Source organism: Oncorhynchus keta, chromosome 14 (genome assembly GCF_023373465.1).
Source record: "Oncorhynchus keta strain PuntledgeMale-10-30-2019 chromosome 14, Oket_V2, whole genome shotgun sequence".
NCBI lineage: Eukaryota > Metazoa > Chordata > Actinopteri > Salmoniformes > Salmonidae > Oncorhynchus > Oncorhynchus keta.
The window spans coordinates 29,569,081-29,592,687 of NC_068434.1; the positions used below are offsets into that span (position 1 = coordinate 29,569,081).

At 43.7% G+C, this 23,607-nt stretch overlaps 3 protein-coding genes across 4 annotated transcripts in view; 2 read left to right on the forward strand and 1 right to left on the reverse strand.

The window, feature by feature from the left end:
• The first annotated feature begins 6,808 nt into the window (after positions 1-6,808).
• On the forward strand, positions 6,809-12,318 carry LOC118393164 (coxsackievirus and adenovirus receptor homolog). The gene is made up of 8 exons (XM_035785543.2): positions 6,809-6,961; positions 7,414-7,505; positions 7,974-8,143; positions 8,389-8,590; positions 9,153-9,305; positions 9,438-9,560; positions 9,677-9,815; positions 9,941-12,318. Exons 2-8 carry the CDS (start codon positions 7,424-7,426, stop codon positions 10,179-10,181), a joined length of 1,110 nt encoding a protein of 369 aa, XP_035641436.1. The 5' UTR covers positions 6,809-6,961; positions 7,414-7,423; the 3' UTR covers positions 10,182-12,318.
• Positions 12,319-14,021: 1,703 nt separating this feature from the next.
• On the forward strand, positions 14,022-16,745 carry LOC118394226 (uncharacterized). Its single transcript, XM_035787447.1, has 2 exons — positions 14,022-14,605; positions 14,718-16,745. Exon 2 carries the CDS (start codon positions 14,935-14,937, stop codon positions 15,910-15,912), a length of 978 nt encoding a protein of 325 aa, XP_035643340.1. The 5' UTR covers positions 14,022-14,605; positions 14,718-14,934; the 3' UTR covers positions 15,913-16,745.
• Positions 16,746-18,535: 1,790 nt separating this feature from the next.
• Positions 18,536-23,607, reverse strand: part of LOC118393165 (dedicator of cytokinesis protein 5-like) — a 51,106-nt gene continuing 46,034 nt past the window's right edge. The window contains exons 47-51 of one of the 2 annotated variants that reach the window (XM_035785545.2): positions 23,429-23,604; positions 22,987-23,137; positions 22,710-22,860; positions 22,378-22,496; positions 18,536-22,281 (exon numbers count right to left, since the gene is read on the reverse strand). In XM_035785545.2, coding sequence (XP_035641438.1) covers positions 22,177-22,281; positions 22,378-22,496; positions 22,710-22,860; positions 22,987-23,137; positions 23,429-23,604 — 702 coding nt within the window. In that variant the 3' untranslated portion in view covers positions 18,536-22,176. Of the gene's footprint in view, positions 22,282-22,377; positions 22,497-22,709; positions 22,864-22,986; positions 23,605-23,607 lie in introns of both variants that reach the window. The other variant, XM_035785544.2, reaches the window with a different exon arrangement.

Sequence of the window (23,607 nt, forward strand, 5' to 3'; positions counted from 1 at the left end):
ACAATGTGAGTCATGTGTCCAAAGGGGGAATTGCCAGTCCCCTGGGACCCTTTGGTAAATATTGTGGCAGACCAGGGGGTTTGGTCAAGACGTTTACACATATCAGACATGTAACGGCGTTCTTCGTTTGTAGAAAGAGAGTCGGACCGAAATGCAGCGTGGTGGTTACTCATGTCTTTAATAAATGAAGAGCGATACATGAAATAACTATTACAAAAGCAAAACAACAAACGGAACATGAAAACCTAATTACAGCCTATCTGGTGAAACTACACAGAGACAGGAACAATCACCCACGAAATACAAAGCGAAACCCAGGCTACCTAAATACGGTTCCCAATCAGAGACAACGAGAATCACCTGACTCTGATTGAGAACCGCCTCATGCAGCCAAGCCCATACAACACCCCTACTCAGCCGCAATCCCAATAACCACAAAACCCCAATACGAAATACAACTAAACAAACCCATGTCACATCCTGGCCTGACCAAACAATCAACGAAAACGCAAAACACTAAGACCAAGGCGTGACAAGACATGGACAGAGTTGGATTAGCTCGGTATCAAGGGTGGTAATTTAAAGTAAATAACAAAGAAAAAGAAAAGGTCTCCTCCAGGAGACTGGCATACCGTCTTCTGGGTTCCGGGGTCTTGCTGTATCATGGGGGGAACAAAATTGAGCTCCCTCCGTTATCTCTGGGACTGAGCGTGACTACACGGGAGTAACCTCTATTCACCCAGTCACCTCTCCCATGTGTTGCCCTTCTGGCAGCTTTATGGATCTCGTCCAGCTGGTGAGCAATCAGACCCTTGATTACTCACCAACCACAATCAGCTCCAAATAGTCTTATGTACACAATGGGGTGCTCCTGGGAAGTGGACTAGGGATGGGCCCTAGTCCCTTGTCGCATTCGTCTGTCTGGACCAACAATGGCACCTGGAAATCAGGCGATACGAGAATCGGATGGGAGCACAGCGCTTCCTTCAGGTGCCTGAACACTGCTTCGGTCTCGCCTGTCCATTTCACTGTTTTCGGGAGTTGGGCTCTGGTTAGATCGGTAAGGGGGGGGGCTATAGCCGCAAAGTTGGGGATAAACCGGCTATAGTATCCTGCCAGTCCCAGGAAGGACAATGTGTGTTTTGGTGCGTGGAATGGGCCAGTCACGTACCGTGTGGACCTTCCTCTTCTGGGGATTGACGTTCTGTCCGATCAAATACCCCAGGTACTCCACCTCATCGAACACTAGTTTGCATTTCTTGGGGTTCGCCGTCAACCCGGCTTGCCTGAACTCGTCCAGCACTGTCTGGAGGCGCGTCAGGTGCTCTTCCCAACCTTGGCTGTGGATGATGATATCATCCAAATAGGCCGCTGTGTACTGTTGGTGGGGTCGAAGAACTTTGTCCATCAGGCGCTGGAACATGGGCGAGGCTTCGTGGAGACCGAATGGGAGCACCTGGTACTGATATAATCCATCCGGCGTCGACAATGCCCTCTTCTTCCGGGAGCAGGCTGCCAATGGTACCTGTCAATATCCTTTGGCAATATCGAGGGTGCTGATGTACCGGGCCTTTCCCAATCGGTTGATGAGCTTGTCCACCCTCGGCATAGGGTAGGCATCGAACACGCTGATGTCGTTCACACCCAGGAAATCATTACAGTAGCGCAGGCTACCTTCTGGTTTGGGAACCCAACACGATGGGGCTGCACCATGTGCTGTGGGACTTCAAATACCCCCATCCTCAGCATAGTCTCCACTTCCTGCTTCACAGCCTTCCTTCATGCCTCGGGAATCCGATATGGCCTCTTTCCCCGGGCTGGGTGCGGATGTGTGACGTGGTGTTCAATGAGCAGCCCGGCTTCTCAGAGAAAACCGCCGTGTTCCAATTGATGAGCTCCTGGAGAGATTGCTCCTGGAGAGATTGCTTCTGGGCCGGGTCGAGGTCCTCATTGCTTGCGACCACCACTGGTACCTTTGGCATCCTGGGTCCCAACCATAACACGGCCAAGGCTGTCCTCTCATGCCACTTCTTCAATAGGTTCACATGGTAAATATGTTGGGGTTTCCGTCTTCCCAGCAGCCATACGCGGTAATTGACCAGCTTCTCTATCACCTTGTACGGCCCGTGCCATGTTGCCAGGAACTTACTTTCTGCCTTGGGGATTAAGACCAACACCTTGTCTCCCACCTGGAATTCTCAGGGCTGGGTTCCCCGATTCTAGACCTGGACTTGGGCGCGTTGGGCCTTCTCCATATGTTCCCTTACCACTGGCTATATGGCTGTCATCCACTCCCTCTCCACGTGTTCTACCACGCTGCATAAGGAGGGTCGGTTGGGCTTCCCACACCTCCTTGGCGAGGTCCAGTAGGCCGTGTGTTCTCCTCCAGTAGAGGTGATCAAAAGGGGAACAACCCGGTGGATAACTGGGGCACTTCTCAGACCGAGAACATTAGGTGGGGTAGTAGCTGCTCCCAGTTCTTCACATCCTGCTTGATGACCTTCTGCAGCATTTGTTTAAGTGTTTAATTGAACTGCTCGATGAGCCTATCCGTCTGCGGGAAAAAGACGGAGGTCCAGATCTGCTTGATCTGTAGGAGAGCACACAAATCTTTCATTAGGCGGGACATAAACTCAGTACCTTGGTCCGTCAGGATCTCATTCGGGATGCCCACCCGGCTAAAGAGGTTTTGCTGCAGCGGCTTTCAAGTTCGGATCCTATCTCTGGGCAGTCCCAAATTGTCCCCTCAGTTGGCCCCCAGAGGGTGTTTCGGCTGGTCCCTCTAAATCGATGAGGGGGAGGATGGGCTCCGCCTCCAGTTGTTCACCAGGGGGGGTCGGGTTCAAGCACCCCCTCTGACTCCGGACCCATAGATACGGGTTTGCGCAGGTGACGGGTCGTCCTCGCTCTCATCTTCGGCCGGCTCATACCTTTTTCCTCAGCTCGTGCATCCAGTGTCGTAACCAGTCTTGTCCCACGAGGAGGGGTACCGGCAACTCCGGTACGGCACCCACTATCATCTGGCTTCTCCCTTGTGGCGTTGCGATATTGGCCTGTACGGTTGGATAACGCTTTGTGTCACCGTGGACACAGGAATCTCCCTACCACGTTTGGTCCCTTGGGCCAGCAGGCTCGTGGCTACAAGTGTAACCACACTCCCTGAGGCTTGCCTCCAGGCTCCAGGCTTGCAGACGGCATCGACTCCTCTCGAGCTGGGAAATTCCAGGCAAGGTGCCCTAGGGCGTCACACTCAAACACCTCCTTTGGTCTCCATCTACCTGGGGTCGGTGGCGGCGGGTCGGCACTCCCTCATCTCTCCACGAGTCTGCAGCCCTTTGGCCCTGCCTACTGTCTGTTCAGGGTATAAAGCGGTGGGGCTGTCATTCCGTCCCCTCCGGCAGTCCCCAACTCTGCCCGGCTCCCCCTCAGCAGGGCCTCAGTGTTCTGATGTGTCTTTACTGCTCCCAGAAGGCCCTCGAAGGTCTGCGGCGCTCATAGACTCGCTTGTCATGGGGTAGCGCCCGTAAAAAGTGATCCAGGACCACTTTGTCTAGGATGGAGAGGGTGGATACATCGGTTAGGAGCTATTCCCTGGTGATGTGTAGTAGGTTGCTCATCTGGGCTCGTGGGGAGGCATTGGCCACAAACCTCCAGTCGTGGAACAGTATGGCCCAATGGGCCAGGCTGTACACGTAGTGGCTGAGTATCTCCCATTTGAGACCGTCATAGTTAGCTGACTTTTCGTCGTTAAGGACCCAATAGACCTTTTGGGCGTTCCAGGAGAAGAACGGGGCCAGCAGACTTGCCCACTTTGGCCTTGGCCATCCTTTTTGTGGCACTGTCCGTTCAAATGTGCCGAGGTATGTTTCAATGCTGTCGTCTTCCATTAGCTTGATTAAAAACTGGTTTGGATGCGATTCAGTAGCCTTGTAGCTTCCTGATTTCCTCTACGAGGCGGACAGCCGTTGGTCCTCCAGGATTTGTTCCTGAACCGCCTGTTGTGCTTGTTGGGCCCGGACTAACTGAGCTATCAACTCATCCATGCTGATGCTACGTAAACTTCAACCCTGATCTGACCACATTATCAGAATGCCTGCATTTTCCACCACTTATGGCAGACAAGGGGGGTTTGGTCAAGATGTTTAAACCGATCAGACACGGACAGAGTTGGATTAGCTCGGTTTCAAGGGTGTTTATTTAAATAACAAATGAAAAGAAAATAATAGGTCTCCTCCAGGAGACCTCCTCCGGGATACCGTCTTCTTGGGCTCCGGGGTCTTGCTGTATCCTGGGGGAAACAAAACTGAGCTCCCTCCATTATCTCTGGAACTGAGCATGACTATATGGGAGTAACCTCTCCTTCCCTAATCCCCTCTTGGTAGCTTTATGGGACTCATCCAGCTGGTGACCAATCAGCCCTTTGATTATTCACCAACCACAATCAGCCCCGGGTGGCAGGTAGCCTAGTGTTTAGAGCGTTGGGCCAGTAACCGTAATCCCTGAGCTGACAAGGTAAAAACCTGTCGTTCTGTGTCACCGGGGATGTCAATTAAGGAAGCCCCCTGCAGCTCTCTGATTCAGAGGGGTTGGGTTAAATGCAGAAGACGCATTTCAGTTGAATATATTGGACAACTGAATAAGTCCTGGCAGGAGAGCCTGTTGAGACCTGGAATGTCCATCAGAGGGAGCCATTGCCTCGTGATGTAGACTCCATCTGTCACCAGGCCTTGATGAGTCTCCCCCTGTTGGCTGCCCTGCTCTATGTCACAATATGCAAACTGATTTTATTCACATGCCTGCCTGTAAAAGGAAAAAAAATATGTTGGTAATGGTTGACAGTTACTCCAAATGGGTTGAAGTAAGTCAATTTAAAATCCATATTTCCATCTAGTTATCCAAATTTCAAACAGCTTAATATCTACATTTCTATCCAAATTTAAATCTAAATAGTACAGTCGTGGCCAAAAGTTTTGAGAATGACACAAATATTAATTTTTAACAAAGTCTGCTGCCTCAGTTTGTATGATGGCAATTTGCATATACTCCAGAATGTTATGAAGAGTGATCTGATGAATTGCAAAGTCCCTCTTTGCCATGCAAATGAACTGAATCCCCCAAAATCATTTCCACTGCATTTCAGCCCTGCCACAAAAGGATCTCTCGTTAACACAGGTGTGAGTGTTGACGAGGACAAGGCTGGAGATCACTCTGTCATGCTGATTGAGTTTGAATAACAGACTGGAATCTTCAAAAGGAGGGTGGTGCATGGAATCATTGTTCTTCCTCTGTCAGCCACGGTTACCTGCAAGGAAACACGTGCCGTCATCATTGCTTTGCACAGAAAGGGCTTCACAGGCAAGGATATTGCTGCCAGTAAGATATTTCTCCCAAGAAAGTCCAGCAAGCGCCAAGACCGTCTCCTTAGGTTGATTCAGCTTCAGGATCGGGGCACCACCAGTACAGAGCTTGCTCAGGAATGGCAGCAGGCAGGTGTGAGTGCATCTGCATGCACAGTGAGGCAAAGACTTTGGAGGATGGTCTGGTGTCAAGAAGGGCAGCAAAGAAGCTACTTTATCTCCAGGAAAAACATCAGGGACAGACTGATATTCTGCAAAAGGTACAGGGATTGGACGGCTGAGGACTGGGGTAAAGTAATTTTCTCTGATGAATCCCCTTTTACGATTGTTTGGGGAAGGTGAGCGCTACCATCAGTCCTGTATCATGCCAACAGTAAAGCATCCTGAGACCATTCATGTGTGGGGTTGCTTCTCAGCTAAGGGAGTGGGCTCCCTCATAATATTGCCTAAGAACACAGCCATGAATAAAGAATGGCACCAACACATCCTCTGAGAGCAACTTCTCCCAACCATCAAGGAACAGTTTGGTGACGAACAATGTCTTTTCCAGCATGATGGAACACCTTGCCATAAGGCAAAAGTGATAACTAGGTGGCTCGGGGGACAAAAAACCTCGATATTTTGGGTCCATGGCCAGGAAACTCCCCAGACCTTAATCCCATTGAGAACTTTGGGTCAATCCTCAAGACAAACAAAAACCCACAAATTCTGACAAACTCCAAGACTTGATTATGCAAAAATGGGCTGCCATCAGTCAGGATGTGTCCCAGAAGTTAATTGACAGCATGCCATGGCAGATTGCAGAGTTTTTTTGAAGAAGAAGGGTCAACACTACAAATATTGACTCTTTGCATCAACTTCATGTAATTGTCAATAAAAGCCTTTGACACTTATGAAATGCTTGTAATTATACTTCAGTATTCCATAGTAACATCTGATAGGTAGATAGGTCAAGGACGAGGAATCCTAAGAGGCTCCCTGTGAGTAGGCCGAGGCCAAAAGAGAGTGATAGGAATAACATGTGCTTCAGTAAGGTTGGTTACTTAGTGTTCATACCTTGGTTATTATCAACTGTATAGCAGGCATAGGATGTAAATAACTGAAAATAGATGTTGTGGTGGCAGCTGCAAAGAAGTACTTGGGTGTACGAGATGTTATTGCAGAAGAGTTACAAGGTGTGTTTAACGATAATGTCCCGTCCTTCCCGGCTGCCAGCCTGGTATAGGATAAAATAGGGCCAAGTAGGAGTGAGGTTTTAATGGGTATAGGGTTAGTTGGTAGGGCAATTTCTTATTCACTTTTCCCATCCTTTTTTCCCTCTCCTTTCTGTGTCACAAAATGTTAAGAATTCACACTCCCAAAACAGTAGGCTGATACACAGCCCACACAATAGGTGGTGGCATGCACCTCTAACAATGTTTGCGTACCGCCATAATACCGTAGAAGAAGAAGTAGAGGAACGACTGTATGGAAATAGAGAGGGCGTGACCTGAGGTTACAGTTTCAGGTGAGAGCAACTGAAGGGAAGCAAAGGTGTTGTGCTGTTTCAGTCTGTCAGGACTCTTGGGAACAACTTTACCTTTGGAATATTGCTGAACAGAAAGGTAATTTGTATTAATTCATTGTTTGATTGTTGTCTTGAATACTGTCAAAATATTATGAATATGAGCTGATATAATCAAGAGTTAAATGTTCAAATTCCTCACTCACTCAGCAACAGCCACTAAGTTGGAGAGGGGGATAATTAACACCTACGTAAAATACAGTTGGTTATATTGTAGAGTATATGTCCTCTTGTAGTATTTACTCCCCTAGTCTTGGACAGAATGGCCATATGCCATTCTGTCCAGAGTTATCTATCCCCCTCAGAAAGAGCGCCCCTCAGAAAGAGTGAGCATATTTTATCGTTGTAGTTTCAGTACATGATAAAGACAACATATCTGTTAGCTGAGTAATGTTTCCTCCATAAAACTAGATTAAAATCACAATGAGGAAGTACACATTCAAACAATTCAGTTAATAATTGTAATCATATTTCTCTTGATGTGCCATACAGGTTTACCAATATGGTCACTATGCGAAAGTGCCTGACATGCTCAAGACTACAGTTGGCTGTGATGTTTGTGCTAACAGTTTATCTCAACACAGGTGAGCTGTCAAATAAATCAGGGTTTCCTAACCTAGTCTCCCCATGCTATCCATTATGTTGGGCCCTTCTGGTCCACACTGCGCAAGACCACATTTTAGTTTAATTCATATCAAGGTTTTTCTGTCCATTTATCTTTGTCAGGGGATGTAAGATGTGCCTGTGCGACAGGCATTGACTGTACATTCCTACGCAACAGGTTTATTTCGCTCAATGTAAACAGCAGTTGGGGTGGAGCCCAGACAGTGTCCCAGGTCATAACAACGTCAGTTTCTGCTGCATTCAATAGCCAGTGTCTGTCCTACATGTTGGATATATCAAATTTATCAGAAATGCATTTACACTTCTGTGAACTGCTAATGCAGTTTTTCCCCATTTAGAAGTTGTCATTTTAGTCTGTCCCTGCCTGAGGGACTCCACATTCTTTGTAAGTGTCAATCCTGAATGTGTGTTTTTCTCTGAACTCTTAGATTTTATAGAGGGTATTCAGATAACATCCACAGGGCCTCAGACCATTCAGAAAGCCCAGGGGGAGACAGTCACGCTGGGGTGCACCTTCACCCCTGACCCCTCTGACATAGGAGAACTGGACATTGAGTGGTTGAACGTCCGTCCAGACATGACCCAGAAAGACCAGCTGGTGAGACTACAGAGCAGGGGACAGAGGGGATCCTTGATATGGATAACTTATGGGGAGGGTTTGGAGATGAAACATGCATTATCAAATTAATATGTTAGTCTTAACATCCACTCATATATTTTAGGTCAGACTAGTCTTGGAGATCTTATCCTCACTGTTTCAGTAAAAAAAAACGTGTTCTGAATATGTGTTATCAATACTTGTGTTTTTGTAGTTTTTGTCATTGAACTGACTCTATCTCTTAGATCTTATCTTATTCAGGAGGCAAAAAAGTGCATTATGGGGACCCCAGCTTGTCTACCAGGATGGACTTCACAGGAGCCCCCACACTGGGAGACGCATCCATCTCCATCTCTGCAGTGAAAGCCTCAGACACAGCCACCTACCAGTGCAAAGTCAAGAAAGTGCCGGGTGTCGACATGCGAAAAGTCACTCTGGTAGTGATGGGTGAGGAAGGCCGCCCCTCCCAGACTGGTTTCTGTTTTACCAGTTTCATCATTCCACTGTCCTGTGTGCCGTTTTAAAATTTGCTCTCTCACCGAGATGGAATGTTAACACCCTGTTAACGCCTTGTTATCTCCGATACTTCCATCCAGCAGCCACACCTCTTTCCTTTGTTCCTATCAATATACCACAATTCCTTTGGTGGAAATACACTTAGAAGAAATCAACAAGTTTACACATTGGCCCATTTTGCATTTGGTTGCAAAAATGCCTATGTACAGTACAGGGGGTTTAGAAGCGGGGGGAACATTATTATATACATTTTTCTGTCCAGTCAGATTATTAACACACCAAACAGCCTACCCGACCACTCGGAGGTTTCCGCATGGTCCTAAAGCACACCGTTGCTTCATTTTGTATCACATTCCAATGATAAAACGGAGGGGGGGGGGGCAAAAATGCAATGTCCCCAGTGAAAGTTGCGCCCCTGGTACGGTACATAAAAGGAAATCTTTCCAAAGACACTGTTTAAAGACACTGTTTTACCTCTATTCTCTTGCACCAGTTCCACCATCAATGCCTAAGTGCTGGGTTGAAGGTGGCGAGGAGAAGGGGAGCGATGTCGCCCTCCGATGCAAGTCCTCCGTGGGATCCATCCCCATCAACTATGTCTGGACCAGAGAGAGTGGAGGGGCCATCCCGCCCACAGCAACACAAAGTAGGAACCAAGAACTAAAGCCTCTAGATAAGACATGGCACACATAACCATAGATCTACTGTACATGTTGATATACTGCAGTAAGGTGTGGCTTGAAGCTGGCAGTGATTGTCTTTGTGTTTTTTTTTTTAGACTCTCAGACTGGAGAACTGATGATAAGAAATCACTCAGAGAGCTACATGGGAAACTATCTTTGTGTGGTGTCGAATCCTGTTGGCAAAGTGCAGTGTAAATTCACCCTGCACGCATACAACCGTAAGTTTAAAACCACAAATATCTTTAAGCCTTTTAATTGGGAGAAAGAAAGTGAGAACGGTGCATATGTGTGGACCTATTCCTTGGAACCTGTCTGAATATCAGGACCTTTTTAGCTTCCAACAAGGCAGGGACCATAGTGGGTGCTGTGATTGGTGGCCTGCTACTGTTGCTCCTCCTCCTGCTTCTCATCTGGCTTCTGGTCTGCTGCTGCCACAAGCGTCGCTATGAGAAGGAGGTTGCCCATGAAATCAGGTATGAAATATGACATTCCATACATTCCAAGAATTACAGGCTGCAGCAGACAAACTGGAAAATTAATTTAACTTCTACCTTTCTGTGCTTCTCCTCTGTGGCCTGGCACTACCCCTGCCCACCAGGGAGGATGCCCCAGCCCCAGAGAGTCGCCCCGCCAGCAGGAACTCCAGCTTCCGCTCGGTCCTAGGCTACCGCTCCCACCCAGGGGTGGTCTACAGCTCAGTAAGAAAGGGCCAGCCCAAGAGGACAGAATCAGGCCACAGCAGCATCTACACAGACAGGAGCAAAGGCACGCCCGCCCCCAGCGGACAGCAGGCCCCTCCTCTGTTGAAATATGACAGCAGTTATGGCTATCCTGTGTAACAATAATTTGGGTTGGGATAAGAAACCTCATCGCATTTTTGAAATGGCGGTTTAGGACATTTTACCAAACTTCAGTATAAACAGCTATCACATGCAGGCATAGACCGCCACAGTTGAGATGTCATAATACCCACAAAAACCTAGCAGTCAAACAGAGAAATGGTTCCGATTGTTTTCCTCCATTTTTCCCATAGGGGATTTTAGAAACACTTAAAATAAGGTCTGTGTTTTGTGTAGGCTTACCCTGGCATGACGTTTTGATAAGCATTTAAATTTGTCTCGGACAAGGTGACTTTTATCAAAATATTTGGCTCTATTTTCTCTGTTTGAAAATGCTAATTTGCATCAAAGTAGACATCATGCAAGACTACAAATCAGTGAAAGCTCCTGACACCTTTGCTAACAGGTAATGTGTCAATTTTAAAACTTGCACAAGACAGTTCACAGAATTGTCAGTATAAAGGAGTTTAGCAATTTTTTTCAATTCTACATTTAGATAGTTAATCGAGAGATTCTTACCTTTGCCTCGATTCGGCAGTTTTGTCCAGATCATCATGGTATTTGTAGTTCTTTATGATAGCCACATACAGGCAAATATATTGATAAAAGTCACCTTGTCCAAGAGATATTTACACGGTTATCAAAATGTCACACCAGGGTAAGCCTACACGAAACACAGCTCTTATTTTATTTGAAGTGTTTCTAAAATCCCCTATGGAAACAATGGAGGAAAAACGATTGGAACCATTTCCCTGTTTGACCGCTAGGTTTTATGGGTATTGAGATTCATACTGTGGTACTCTATTAAAGGATATGTTTTATGTATAATCTCGTTCCCAGCCAGAGCATGTGAGGGAGTTGAGCGGTTGGAAATCCAGACAGGGAGCCTAAGAAGGAACGAAAATGAATTATTTAGGCTAAATCATTTCAAGGCTATAGTCTACAAAAAATACATAGTGAAGCATTTGCGAGTGCGACACAATAGGCTGGTAGGGACATAAAGAGCAACCTTTTGTTGTATTAAATCATTGTAGTTTATTAATTGCATATATAGGCTGTGACTTACTTAGAATTAAATACAAAATACACCAAAAAATGACCTATTAGTGACTTTGAATTTTTTTAAATACAAGTTTGGCCGGTCTGTGGCTTCAGGCTTATGCATGGTGCCTGGATAGACGGCCAGCAACGGAGAATACCCTCCCCACACGTGCAGAGCCCCAGGGGATGCTAAACACCCCTTTGGCCACTCTTGCTGGGCAATAGGTAGGCCTGAATGTTTTTAGGCAAAATAACCCAATCAAAACAGAAAGCTGCTTGAATGTGTGAATATGCCAGGCCTATTGGGCCAAAATCAATTATGGCCTGTTGTATAGATAATAGAACAAAAATACACTTAAGGTTTAAGAGATCAGATTTTTTGTTTAGAAATACTTTGCTACAATGACACAGTTATCTACCCACCTCGTACCTTTCTTTTAGCATGTGCATGCAGTAAGTACACGATCATACTTTCAGAATACGTGTCTTTTCAGATTCCACAAAGATTATTTAGTTGTGTAAACTATATCACCGCACTCCCTCTCTTGCTCTTGGTCATCGTCTTGGTAAGTCACCTTCATTAAGCACCTGTGTGTTTCATCAGTTTCTTTTTGAAAATATTTAGCGAACTCCATGAAAGTAGCTATAGTTAGCAGCACACAAGTAGACTGCAAATGCATGCTGGGCCGGGCATGCCCTGAGCTTGTGAAGTGAGTGGTACTGGCCTGAGCTCGTGAAGTGAGAGCGAAATTGCTCCAGCCTTTGGGAATCACGCTCCAGTCGAATTGGGAACGCTCTGCTCACAATCTCTGTTCCCAGCCACTTCCACCCGAAGTTTAGCCTGGGGACTATTGGTGCAATAGTGCAATGGATAATATTTTAGTCACGTGTAGCTAAATTCATGATTTTGCAAATGAGAAAAAAGGTTATATTTAAAGTGTATGTATGCAGTGAGTGTCAGATGTATGTGAGTGTCAGATGTATTTTTAAAAAATCTATGTATGTTTTAATTTGCCCAGGAGACAAGTAACTAAAATGTTTGTCATCCTTTCTATAATTTCCCAATAAAGCACTTTTTTTTTACTAACTTAACAAATGTGATTAATCTGTCACCAACTGAAAAAAAACAAATGACCCCACCCTCAACACGCCAAGCCAAATTCACGAGGGAACTAATTTTGACTAGTGATGCTGCAGATTTGATTGACAGACTTTCGTTGGAAATCTTTTTTTATGATGAGATGGAATAACATCGTGAGCCAGTCAGATATGTGAATATGATATTGATTTTGGTAGAAAACAAGAGTATGAAGCAGACTGGCTTCAGAAGTAGACAGCTCAGGGGAGAAAATCTGGCAGAAAGTCTATGATCAAAGAATTTTTTCAATCTATGTAGAAGTAGTGTGGAATGTCTACAATGATTGATTTGGCTGCAAGGATCTCTGGGTTTTTGCTTTCTCTTTTTGGTTTGTGCATTATCATACTACAGACCAGACCGGGTGTCAAACTCATTCCACGGAGGGCCGCATGTCTGCAGATTTTCACTCCTTTCTTGTATTTGATTGATTAATTAAGTTGACAAATTAGTAAGGAACTCCAATCACCTGATTGTCTAGGTCTTAATTGGCCCACCATGGAAGGAGTTTGACATCCCTGCCATAGAGCATAATACTGGATCTACTGCCGGGTTCAAAACAACTGGAAACTCTGAAAAATATGAGGTCAAATCATGACGTCAGTGATCTTTAGGTCAGAAAATCGGAGCTCTTGAAAGAGGCCCCGAGTTGGATTGACCGTTGAAATCGATTTTTCTCAAGTTGGTTTGAGTGCACTGAAGTCGGATGTCGAAGCTTTCCAAGTTCTGAGCGCCCAGTAGTTTTGAACGCAGCATTAGTATAGCAGGGGTGTCAAACTCATTCCGTGGAAAGCCTAGTGTCTGCAGGTTTTTGTTTTTCCTTTCAATTACGCCGGAGACAACCAATTGTGACCTTAATTAGTGACCTTAATTAGTGACCTTAATTAGTGACCTTAATTCATCAATCAAGGACAAGGAAAGAGCGAAAACCCGCAGACATTTGGCACTGTGGAATGAGTTTGACACCTGTAACTTAGACTCCTCTTTCTATACTGAATAAAATATAAACACAACATGTACAGTGTTTCATTAGCTGAAATAAATAAAAAATCAGACGCACAAAAAGCTTATTTCTCTCAAATTTTGTGCACACATTTGTTGACATCCCTGTTGGTGGGCATTTCTTCTTTGCCAAGATAATCCATCCACCTGACAAGTGTGGCATATCAAGAAGCTGATTAATCAGCATGATCATTACACGGGTGCACATTGAGCTGGGGACAATAAAAAAAAACTCCTGATTTGCTGGGCCTGGCTCCCCAGTGGGTGGGCCCGTGCCCACCCAGGCCCACCCATGGCTGCGCCCCTGCCCAGTCATGTGAAATCCATAGATTAGGGCCTAATTTATTTATTTCAATTGACGGATTTCCTTATATAAACGGTAACCCAGTGAAATCGTTGAAATTGTTGCATGTTGCGTTCATATTTCTATTCAGTATAGATTCAAGCCTGCCACAAATAAATAAGCATGTTTTCATTGTGCTCTTGCCAAGCAGAAGGCTTTATTGCTTTACAAGGTTGACCCTGTAAAGCAGAGCTGTTCAATGTCGATCCTGGAGGGCCAAAACACTTCTGGTTTTCATCCTCTCATTCTAATCAGGGACTGATTCAAACAAGAGACACCAGGTGAGTGGAATTAACTACCAGGTACTGAAGCATTTCGGCTCTCCAGGACCAGAATTGAACAGCCCTGCTATAAAGTGATGAATTAACACAGAATTTGAAGGTGAGCCAAAGGCAGGTTGCCCCCTTTATGATAAGTAAATTGACCTTGTGGGACGATGTGTAAATCTGTGGCCATAGCTCCAGGAAGTACATTTGCATGGACATTGGACCTCCTGCCTGAGAGGTTTTGTTCAGTATCTGTGGTTTGGCAAACCTGTCATGCTGCAGTACTTCTCGTACAGTAATTCCACCGGATATACACACATCTTCACCCCAGGCCCATGCAAATACCCTGCCACCACTGCCTTTTGCCATCCCCACCATGCAAATACTGTTGTGAATAGAGTTTGATGCTTCTCTATAAATTCCGATCAGGCTACTCTGAAATCAAAGGGTCTGTGCCTCAACTTGCGATGCCGTTCTCAGTCAACATCTTCAGGCAACTTCTAAAAGCCATCCTTTGACCTTTTTTCAAAAATATATTTTCATCTTCAATGCCAAGATTTTGAATCAGACAACCTATTTCAAGTTGTACTAAAATATCCAAGAAAAAACATCAGATGCAAAGGGATCTTTTTCTGAGGTAAAGCTGCATCCAAAATAGCCACACTCAACATGGTGTAATTGCTTACCTTACCCTTGTGGACTTTAACATGTTTTCCAATTCATTTTCTATTTGTACATTTCTTCTACAGAGAACAGAAACCTCCTGGCTATGTGTTGGTCTGATTCAAATTAAGAAAAACCTTGACTGTCTGTGTTAAGTGAAGAATTTGAAAGTAAATGTCATATTAAAAAAGCTTGCAAAATATGGTATTGAAACATTCGAGCACTACCTCCCCCTCAACCTCAAACACACCTTAAAACACCTCAAATTAGCTGGTGGACGTTGTTTAAAGAACCAACAGCACCATGCAAGGACCTAATAAGGTGACTATCTGGGTCATAACTGGCCTGATGGCCGTCCTCACCATGTTCTTCAACCTGTTCATCTTCCTGATGAGCCTGAAGAGCTATAAGCAGAACAAACACTGGACCCCCTGTGAGACCATCATCACAGCCCTGTCCTTGGCCAATGGAGCTCACCAGCTGCTCTGCTATCTCTGGATGACCATGACCGAAATAGACAAAGACTGCCGACTGGAAGAGCTGTTCTACTCCTTAATGATATTGACAGTGTTCAGCCTCAAGTTCACTATCATGTGGACCACCTCCTTCCTGACCTTCTACTACAGCACCAAGCTAGTGATCGAGCCCATCCACTGCTACACCAAGATCCAGGAGGCCATCCTGAAGCACGTCACCACTGTGGTCCTGGCCATCCCTATGTGTGGTCTCAGCACATGTCTGCCCATGCTGACTGTCCTCGTCCCTGAGAACAATACATCGGATAACAAGGACTGCGGTTCCATCATGCCTAATGACACCCCTGGCATGATCTATAACACTGTTTATCTAGTCCTCTCTAATATCCTACCGGGAGTTCTGATGGTAAAGTGTTGCATATCCATCTCTGTTCACCTGGGCATCCATCTCCAGCACATGAAGGCCAGTACCAATGGTTCCCACGCACCCAAGCTGGGCTCTGAGATGCGGGTGATACGCATGACCCTCGCCCTGGTGGTTGTTTTCCTCTGTTTCATGGTGGTTGATCTATATGCGTACTATCAGGTGACAGTGAAGAAAGAGAATGCTATTCTGCTCTCTTTTCTCTTCACCTCCATCTATACCACTTTCAGTGCCTTGGTTCTTATCTACGGTAAGAAGACATTCTGGAAGGTTCTCCTCCACTCTTACAATGTTGGACTGGATGAGTTTCCCTGTCTTTCCTGCCTAAAGGTGCCAGAGACCAAATGCAAACCAAGCTCTGCTCACACAGTCAAACACTGAGTCAGACCAGGGTAGCCACAATGGCCTTGGGTACATTAATTTAACATGTTGCGGTGAGCATTCTGGCACAAAAATGGTCACCGTGCATCACCCAGGTGGGTGACCCACATTGGTGGTGATGAGGTGAGTTTCCCCCTGCTATGTAAAGCATTTTGAGTATCTCTGTTAGAAGAAAAGCATTATATATATGTTTGGATAGTATGGATTTAGAGTCATCTTATTGTCTGACCACTTAACTTCATCATTAGGTTCAATGTGTGGCTTGTTTTTCCAGGCATAAACCTATATTAGATATATAAAATAACATGTGAATAAATATTATAGTATTTTAGCTAACAGCCCTGTCTGTTGTTTAATGTTCTTCTCAGTATAATTAAGAATATTTTTCAATGTGGTGTAGTTATTAATTCATGAATAACCTATGTCTTTTGCCATTACAGATATTGATTAAAGATTTACAGTCCATATTAATATCATGGCTACTCATTATAGGGCTTTGCCATAGCCTACAATAAATGCCTCTATTTCGCCTTTGTTTCTCTCATCTCAATAGCTAATATCCAGTGTCAGTTTCTATCTTTTTCAGTTGAGAGCATAGCGAATGGGATTCTTATGGTTCTGTATATTCCTTTGACATCTATACCAAGGTATTACTAGATAACAACCAAACAAGACACTCTACCAATCAAACTGCATTTGGAAAGGGTGGTTAATATTTGCTGAAAATCTGTACGATGTGATGTATAGTAGTTGCATACACATTCTGTATAACCTCTGCTCACAAACCATCTAGAATATTAAGGGAAATATGCAGGGGTGGAAAGCATACTGAAATATCCTACTCCAGTAGAAGTACTGTTACTTTAAATACATTTTACTCAAGTAGATTTAAAATTACTGGTGCAAAAAAAACTACTCAAGTAAAGGTAAAAAAAAGTAGCAAAAAAGTACTCAGAGTGAAAATAATTGAGTTACAATTTTATATAAAAACCTTAATAATTAGCGACCTCCGCTAAGGTTACTTGAAAGTTGTTACACATTATCTTTGCCATGCATTAAATTGAAAAGGAAGAGAGGAAATTAATGTACAGAAGGAATTTATGAGTTGCTACAAGATAAAAATGAAGGATTTGTAAAAATAATATACTATTAACATTTGAAAATACATGAAACATTCTAAGCAATTAAAATGTATTGATAAATACAAAACCAATACAAAATAAAGTACATAAACAATGAAGTTGCCAGACTTCAATATACTCCATAAATAAACATGTCTAATCCTTCACCTATTCAATCCCTCATTCACCCCTCTGATACTTGTTACTTGTCCAGAGGACCGGCCGACATTCACTGACTCACCCACACACTCTTTCCCTCACTCACTCACTCACTCACTCACTCACTCACTCACTCACTCACTCACTCACTCACTCGCTCGCTCACTCACTCACTCACTCACTCACTCACTCACTCACTCACTCATCAGGGGTGGAAGAGTACTGAAATATCCTATTCAAGTAGAAGTACTGTTATTTTAATGAAATTTTACTCAAGTAGAAGTAAAATTACGTACTTTGAAAACAAGAGTAGTTATAATTAGTCACTTTACACCTCTTAAAATATGTGAAAACCAACTGTCCTATTTCGGCAACACTGACAATAAATACCCCACCGCTACATTCCCTCTAGCACCATCTAGTGAAGTCTAATACGGAAATACACAGGGGCATTTATTATCAGACAGCTGCACTCAAGTCTACTTATGTCTGTCAATGGCATGTGGTCAGGAATGTTGTTTATGTCCAAGAAGATATGGGTAAATGTTGACGGTAAAAACCAAGCCCAGCTAAACTCGTCCATGGATGAGCACACATCACAGGGCAGCCTGGAAACATCCCTACAGTAGTCTGTGGCCATGTGACGAAGGGACTGCAGGGAGAGTGATATCCTGTCCCCCAGTATCTGACAGGAAGGAACAGGCCATTAGCAAACTAGATTAACATGCCCAGTAGCTAAATATCACACAGGCCCTACTGCAATAAACGACACTAAACCTCTCTCCCCAGCCCAGCCCACACTACTGTACAGAAACAAACTGCTTTCACGTATGGGAACATTATTGTGTTTTACTTAAGTCCACTTCAACATAATGCTATGTAAAAAAATAAATGTTCTTCTCAATATAGAACATACAAATAAAGCATAAATATAACTGAAACAGAATCATATGTATAACATGCATAACCGATGGTATCATAATGAAATTACTGACAGACATACATTCTCTCACTATTTATGGAAAGAAAATTAGGCTTTGTGTGACAGAATGAAAACTATCTCACTGTCAAACAATCTCAGCAGCCACATTATCATCGCAATTATCACAATTATTGATCAAAGAAGCTATAATGATGTCCCGTCTAGTGCCTATTATGTCCTTGATAAGAGATATAAGGGATGATAAAGGCAATAGATGAGTAAAGGATAATGATTCTAAGAACTTCTGCTGGCAGGTTAGAGGCTGAGAGTTTAGCCTTCTGTAACAATACTTCATTTCAACTGAATATTTTACCTCATCAGCATACATATTATAACAAACAAAAGTCACCAAACAAATAACATTTATTAAATTATTTATTTCTGTTATGGTCGGCTTTACAAGTTTTATTGGTCAAAAATGTATATTACATTTCTTCATGCTAGTTCATAGCTATAAATCTCTTTACCAAATATCTGTTCTGATCATTGTTAGAAAAACTCAAACAAAAAGGTTAGTTCCCTTCGAAAATAAAAGACTCATTCTTGCACTATATAAATCAAACCTGTAATTCCTGAAATACATCACATGCATGGATGAGCAATTCAGCAGACAACAGGAGCACTGCATAAAAAAACAAGACTGAATTTTAAAAAAAGTATAGAATGTATATATTTGGACCTGGTAATGGTTTTCACCACCTACATCCGACTAGTGGAGGAATATGCTGCTCCAGTGTGGCATTCAGGGCTAACCAAGGGACACCATTGAGAGGGACCAGAGAAGAGCAGTACAGATCATCATGGGCAGACTACACCTCCTACTCCGATACATGCACCAATCTGGACCTACCATCACTCTACACACGCAAGGAGTCTCTCAAGATCCTTCGCAATCCCATCCGTACCACCATATGCTCTAAACGATCATCTGTTAGTGTACACGTGACCCACTCCACAACTTAACTGATCCACTGAAGGACTGAGTGTTTCCGTTGCAGCGCCATCCCAGCCATTGTTCGCCTGCTTAATAGTTGTTGGTGAACATTATTTGTACATTTCTCATTGGCTACATCTGTTTTTTATTGTGTTTTAGTTAGTATTGACAATTCTTATTTTCAAATGTAAGTTGTACTCACAATTCAGCATGTTGCTGCCATTTGTACAATGTTCTGTTGAAAAAACTGTACAAAAAAACATTCTCTCTCTACCATAAATGAGAACTTGCTTCAACGAAATAGATTAAGCTGATTTGTATAGAAAGCAAGAGGTCAAGATATAAAGAAGTTGGTTCTTAAAAATAAAAATATACAATAAAATCAAATTTACATGAATTCAATCCAGTGCATGTCTCTAAAAAATGTGATATCATTGAGGTACTTGCATATCTTAGTGTGCTTACATCACAGAATTATGTAAGATTCCTACCTATATGTACATACTGTATCTACCTCAACTACCTCATACCCCTGGTACCCTGTGTATATAGTAAAATTATCGTTATTCATTGTGTATTTATTCCTTGTGCTATTATTTTTTGATTATTTCTCTTTTTTCCTCTCTGCATTGTTGGGAAGGCCCCGTAAGTAAGCATTTCCCTGTTGTTTACAAAGCATGTGACAAATTACATTTGATTTTATTTAATGCATAGCTACACAGTATTATGAGTCAGTCAAGGTTATTCAATTTGACTTTATCTTAGACAAATACTACTGATTCAATGATTTGGGGAAAATGCCATTTTGATTACAATCTCAGTTCCTTCAAAAAGGACTACTATGCATGTACTATGTGCTATGACCATGACGGGGCAAAGAGAACCAAAACGTCAAGGGGTGGCATTTACTGTCATTTTAGGTCAGTGCTGATGCAACCATAGATGTAAACTATATAATCAACAACAACAGAATCCAAGCCTCTGCGTGCTGAAACCAGTTGTGAATCACATACCACACATTCCCTGCCTTTGATCAGTAATAGTGATTCTAATTAAAAGGTTTTCACCTAGCTATATCACATAATAAAACATTAAAATGCAGTCATTGCCTGTGCTTTTTTGTGAAGAATGCACCGGAATTTATTAACAGTTCAGTGTGATTCTAACACATAATGACAAATGATAAAATTGAAGCTTTGGTCATTCCCTTACCTAGCAGTGATATAAAATATATACAACACCATTTCAAAGTCCCTTGGGAAATGTGTTACGGTCACCGTTATTACTACTTTTTCAGCAATACAGTTGAAGTCAGAAGTTTACATACACCTTGGCCAAATGCATTTAAACTCAGTTTTTCACAATTCCTGACATTTAATCCTAGTAAAAATCCCCTGTCTTAGGTCAGTTAGGATCACCACTTTGTTATAAGAATGTGAAATGTCAGAATAATAATAGAGAGAATGATTTATTTCAGCTTTTATTTCTTTCATCACATTCCCAGTGGGTCAGAAGTTCACATATACTCAATTAGTATTTGGTAGCATTTCCTTTAAATTGTTTAACGTTTCGGGTAGCCTTCCACAAGCTTTCCACAATACGTTGGGTGAATTTTGGCCCATTCCTCCTGACAGAGCTGGTGTAACTGAGTCAGGTTTGTAGGCCTCCTTGCTCGCACCTGCTTTTTCAGTTCTGCCCACAAATGTTATTGGGATTGAGGTCAGGGCTTTGTGATGGCCACTCCAATACCTTGACTTTGTTGTCCTTAAGCTATTTTGCCACAACTTTGGAAGTATGCTTGGGGTCATTGTCCATTTGGAAGACCCATTTGCGACCAACCTTTAACTTCCTGACTTAAGATGTCTTGAGATGTTGCTTCAATATAGCCACATCATTTTCCTACCACATGATGCCATCTATTTTGTGAAGTGTACCAGTCTCTTCTGCAGCAAAGCACCCCCACAACATGATGCTGCCACCCCCGTGCTTCACGGTTGGGATGGTGTTCTTTGGCTTGCAAGCCTCCCCCTTTTCCCTTCAAACATAACGATGGTCATTATGGCCAAACAGTTTTATTTTTGTTTCATCAGACCAGAGGACATTTCTCCAAAAAGTACGATCTTTGTCCCCATGTGCAGTTGCAAACCGTAATCAGGCTTTTTTATGGTGGTTTTGGAGCAGTGGCTTCTTCCTTGCTGAGCGGCATTTCAGGTTATGTCGATATAGGACTCGTTTTACTGTGGATATATATACTTTTGTACCTGTTTCCTCCAGCATCTTCACAAGGTCCTTTGCTGTTGTTCTATGATTGATTTGCACTTTTCGCACCAAAGTACGTTCATCTCTAGGAGACAGAACGCGTCTCCTTCCTGAGCGATATGACGGCTGCGTGGTCCCATGGTGTTTATACTTGCGTACCATTGTGTGTACAGATGAACGTGGTACATTCAGGTGTTTGGAAATTGTTCCCATGGATGAACCAGACTTGTGGAGGTTTATAATTATTTTCTGAGTTCTTGAGTTCTTGGTTTCAGTTTGAAGGTAGGCCTTGAAATACATTCACGGGTAGACCTCCAATTGATTCAAATGATGTCAATTAGCCTATCATAATAGATGCCAATTAGCCATGGCATAATTTTCTGGAATTTTCCAAGCTGTTTAAAGGCACAGTCAACGAAGTGCATGTAATCTTCTGACCCACTGGAATTGTGATACAGTGAATTATAAGTGAAATAATCTGTCTGTAAACAATTTTTGAAAAAATGACTTGTGCAGTGCACAAAGTAGATGTCCTAACCGACTTGCCAAAACTATAGTTTATTAACAAGAAATTTGGGGAGAGTTTTAATGACTTAACTGTATGCTTGTTTCTTAGATATTCACAGGGCACATACACCACAAGAACCAGTTGGTTGGTTCTCACTTGTCGTAAGAATCAGCTATATCAATTGTTGACATGTAATTCTGAAGTACATAACAGGTACTGGTCCTGTAATAGTTATGTAACAATAAAGTGCTACAGTACCACAAAATAAACCAAGCCATCCCAGGCAGCAGGTGGAGGATCCTCACTGAGGACTGTGCTCGTAGGAGCCGGGGAACATAGACTTCCTGGTCTTAGGAGGAGGTGGAGGGGGCTTGCTTTCAATTTTCTGAGGCAGAGGAGGAAGGAACTATGGAGAGACCAGGGTAAAAAATAAACTTTTAAAATAATCTGTTTCACAACGCGCATTTTACAAAAAATATAGATGTTTTCAGTTTCGCGGTACCTCAGAGGAGTTTTGGGGGAGGTCAAACATCTCGTGGGGATGTTTCTTTGGTGGCATGGGTGGGGGTGTCCCAGGAGTGTCAGTGATGGCATCATTATCTTCAAGGAGAGATGAATAACCTGCATAGAGAGAGAGTGACAAAACACACATATTTTAGGCTACATGACAGGTAAAACTGTGTGTGGACGAGGCATGGATCCAATACAGGGTTGATCTCTATGCCTGTGCAGTTGACTTTTTCTGTGTTTAGGGTGAACCGGTATGTATCTCTAAAAGGTTGTTTGGGATAGGCTGCTTTGAAGGTATCCTTCGTGCGTAGTTAAGCTACGTACTGGAGCTGCGAGGAGTGTGAGGAGAGGCTGGCAGGGGGCTGAGAGGGTTGCTAAGGCTGAGCTGAGAAGAGGCTCCCTGGAACAGAGACAGGGTCAGGCGACGGTCCCCAAACTGTAGGCTTTTGGGTCTCTGCTGCTTCTCTGGAAGGGTCTGCTAAGGAATAGAGTACAAAGATACAGCCCTCCTTGAAATCAATCAAGTATATGGGTAATTACTTACATTCTCAAATTACACCTTTGTTGCCTTTGTTTATGAGCCCAAACCCGTTTAAGTTACCTCATCTATGTCTGGCTGTCTCTCCACCAAAACCTGTGACTTGCTCACACTCCATTCTTTTCTGTTCTTTCGGCCAATCCGGTTGTCATCTTCCGAGCGGGACAACATCGAGGCCCGGCGATCATTGGCGGTGGCACGGGACAACAGTGAACTGATGATGGATATCAGGACAGATAGAGAAAGAGAGAGTGAGAGAAATGGGGGGGTAGGGGGTGTACAGTTAGAGGGATTCATTGGCATGTGCAAGACATCAGACAATGTCACACTGTGAGATGTGGAAAAGCACAGACAAATACTCCTTACAAACATAGCAACACAAATTGACCACCAGAGCAGCACAAAGAGAGAAACACAGCTAGGGAGAAGGGAGGGAGGAGGGGGACTGTCTCCTGGGAGGAGGAGGGAGAAGGAAGGAGGAAAGAGGAGGAGGTGAAGGACTGACTCCTGGGAGGAGGAGCGCCGTGAGGGTCCATCAGATGAGGCGGAGCCGCTGGAGAGGCCTGAGGAGGTGGTGGAGATGATGGAGACGGTGGACATGCGGCGCAGGGTGGAGGACAGGATGTAGGGAATCACTACTGAGCCCACGCGACTCTTCTTCCTCTCAGTCAGCGAGCAGGGCTG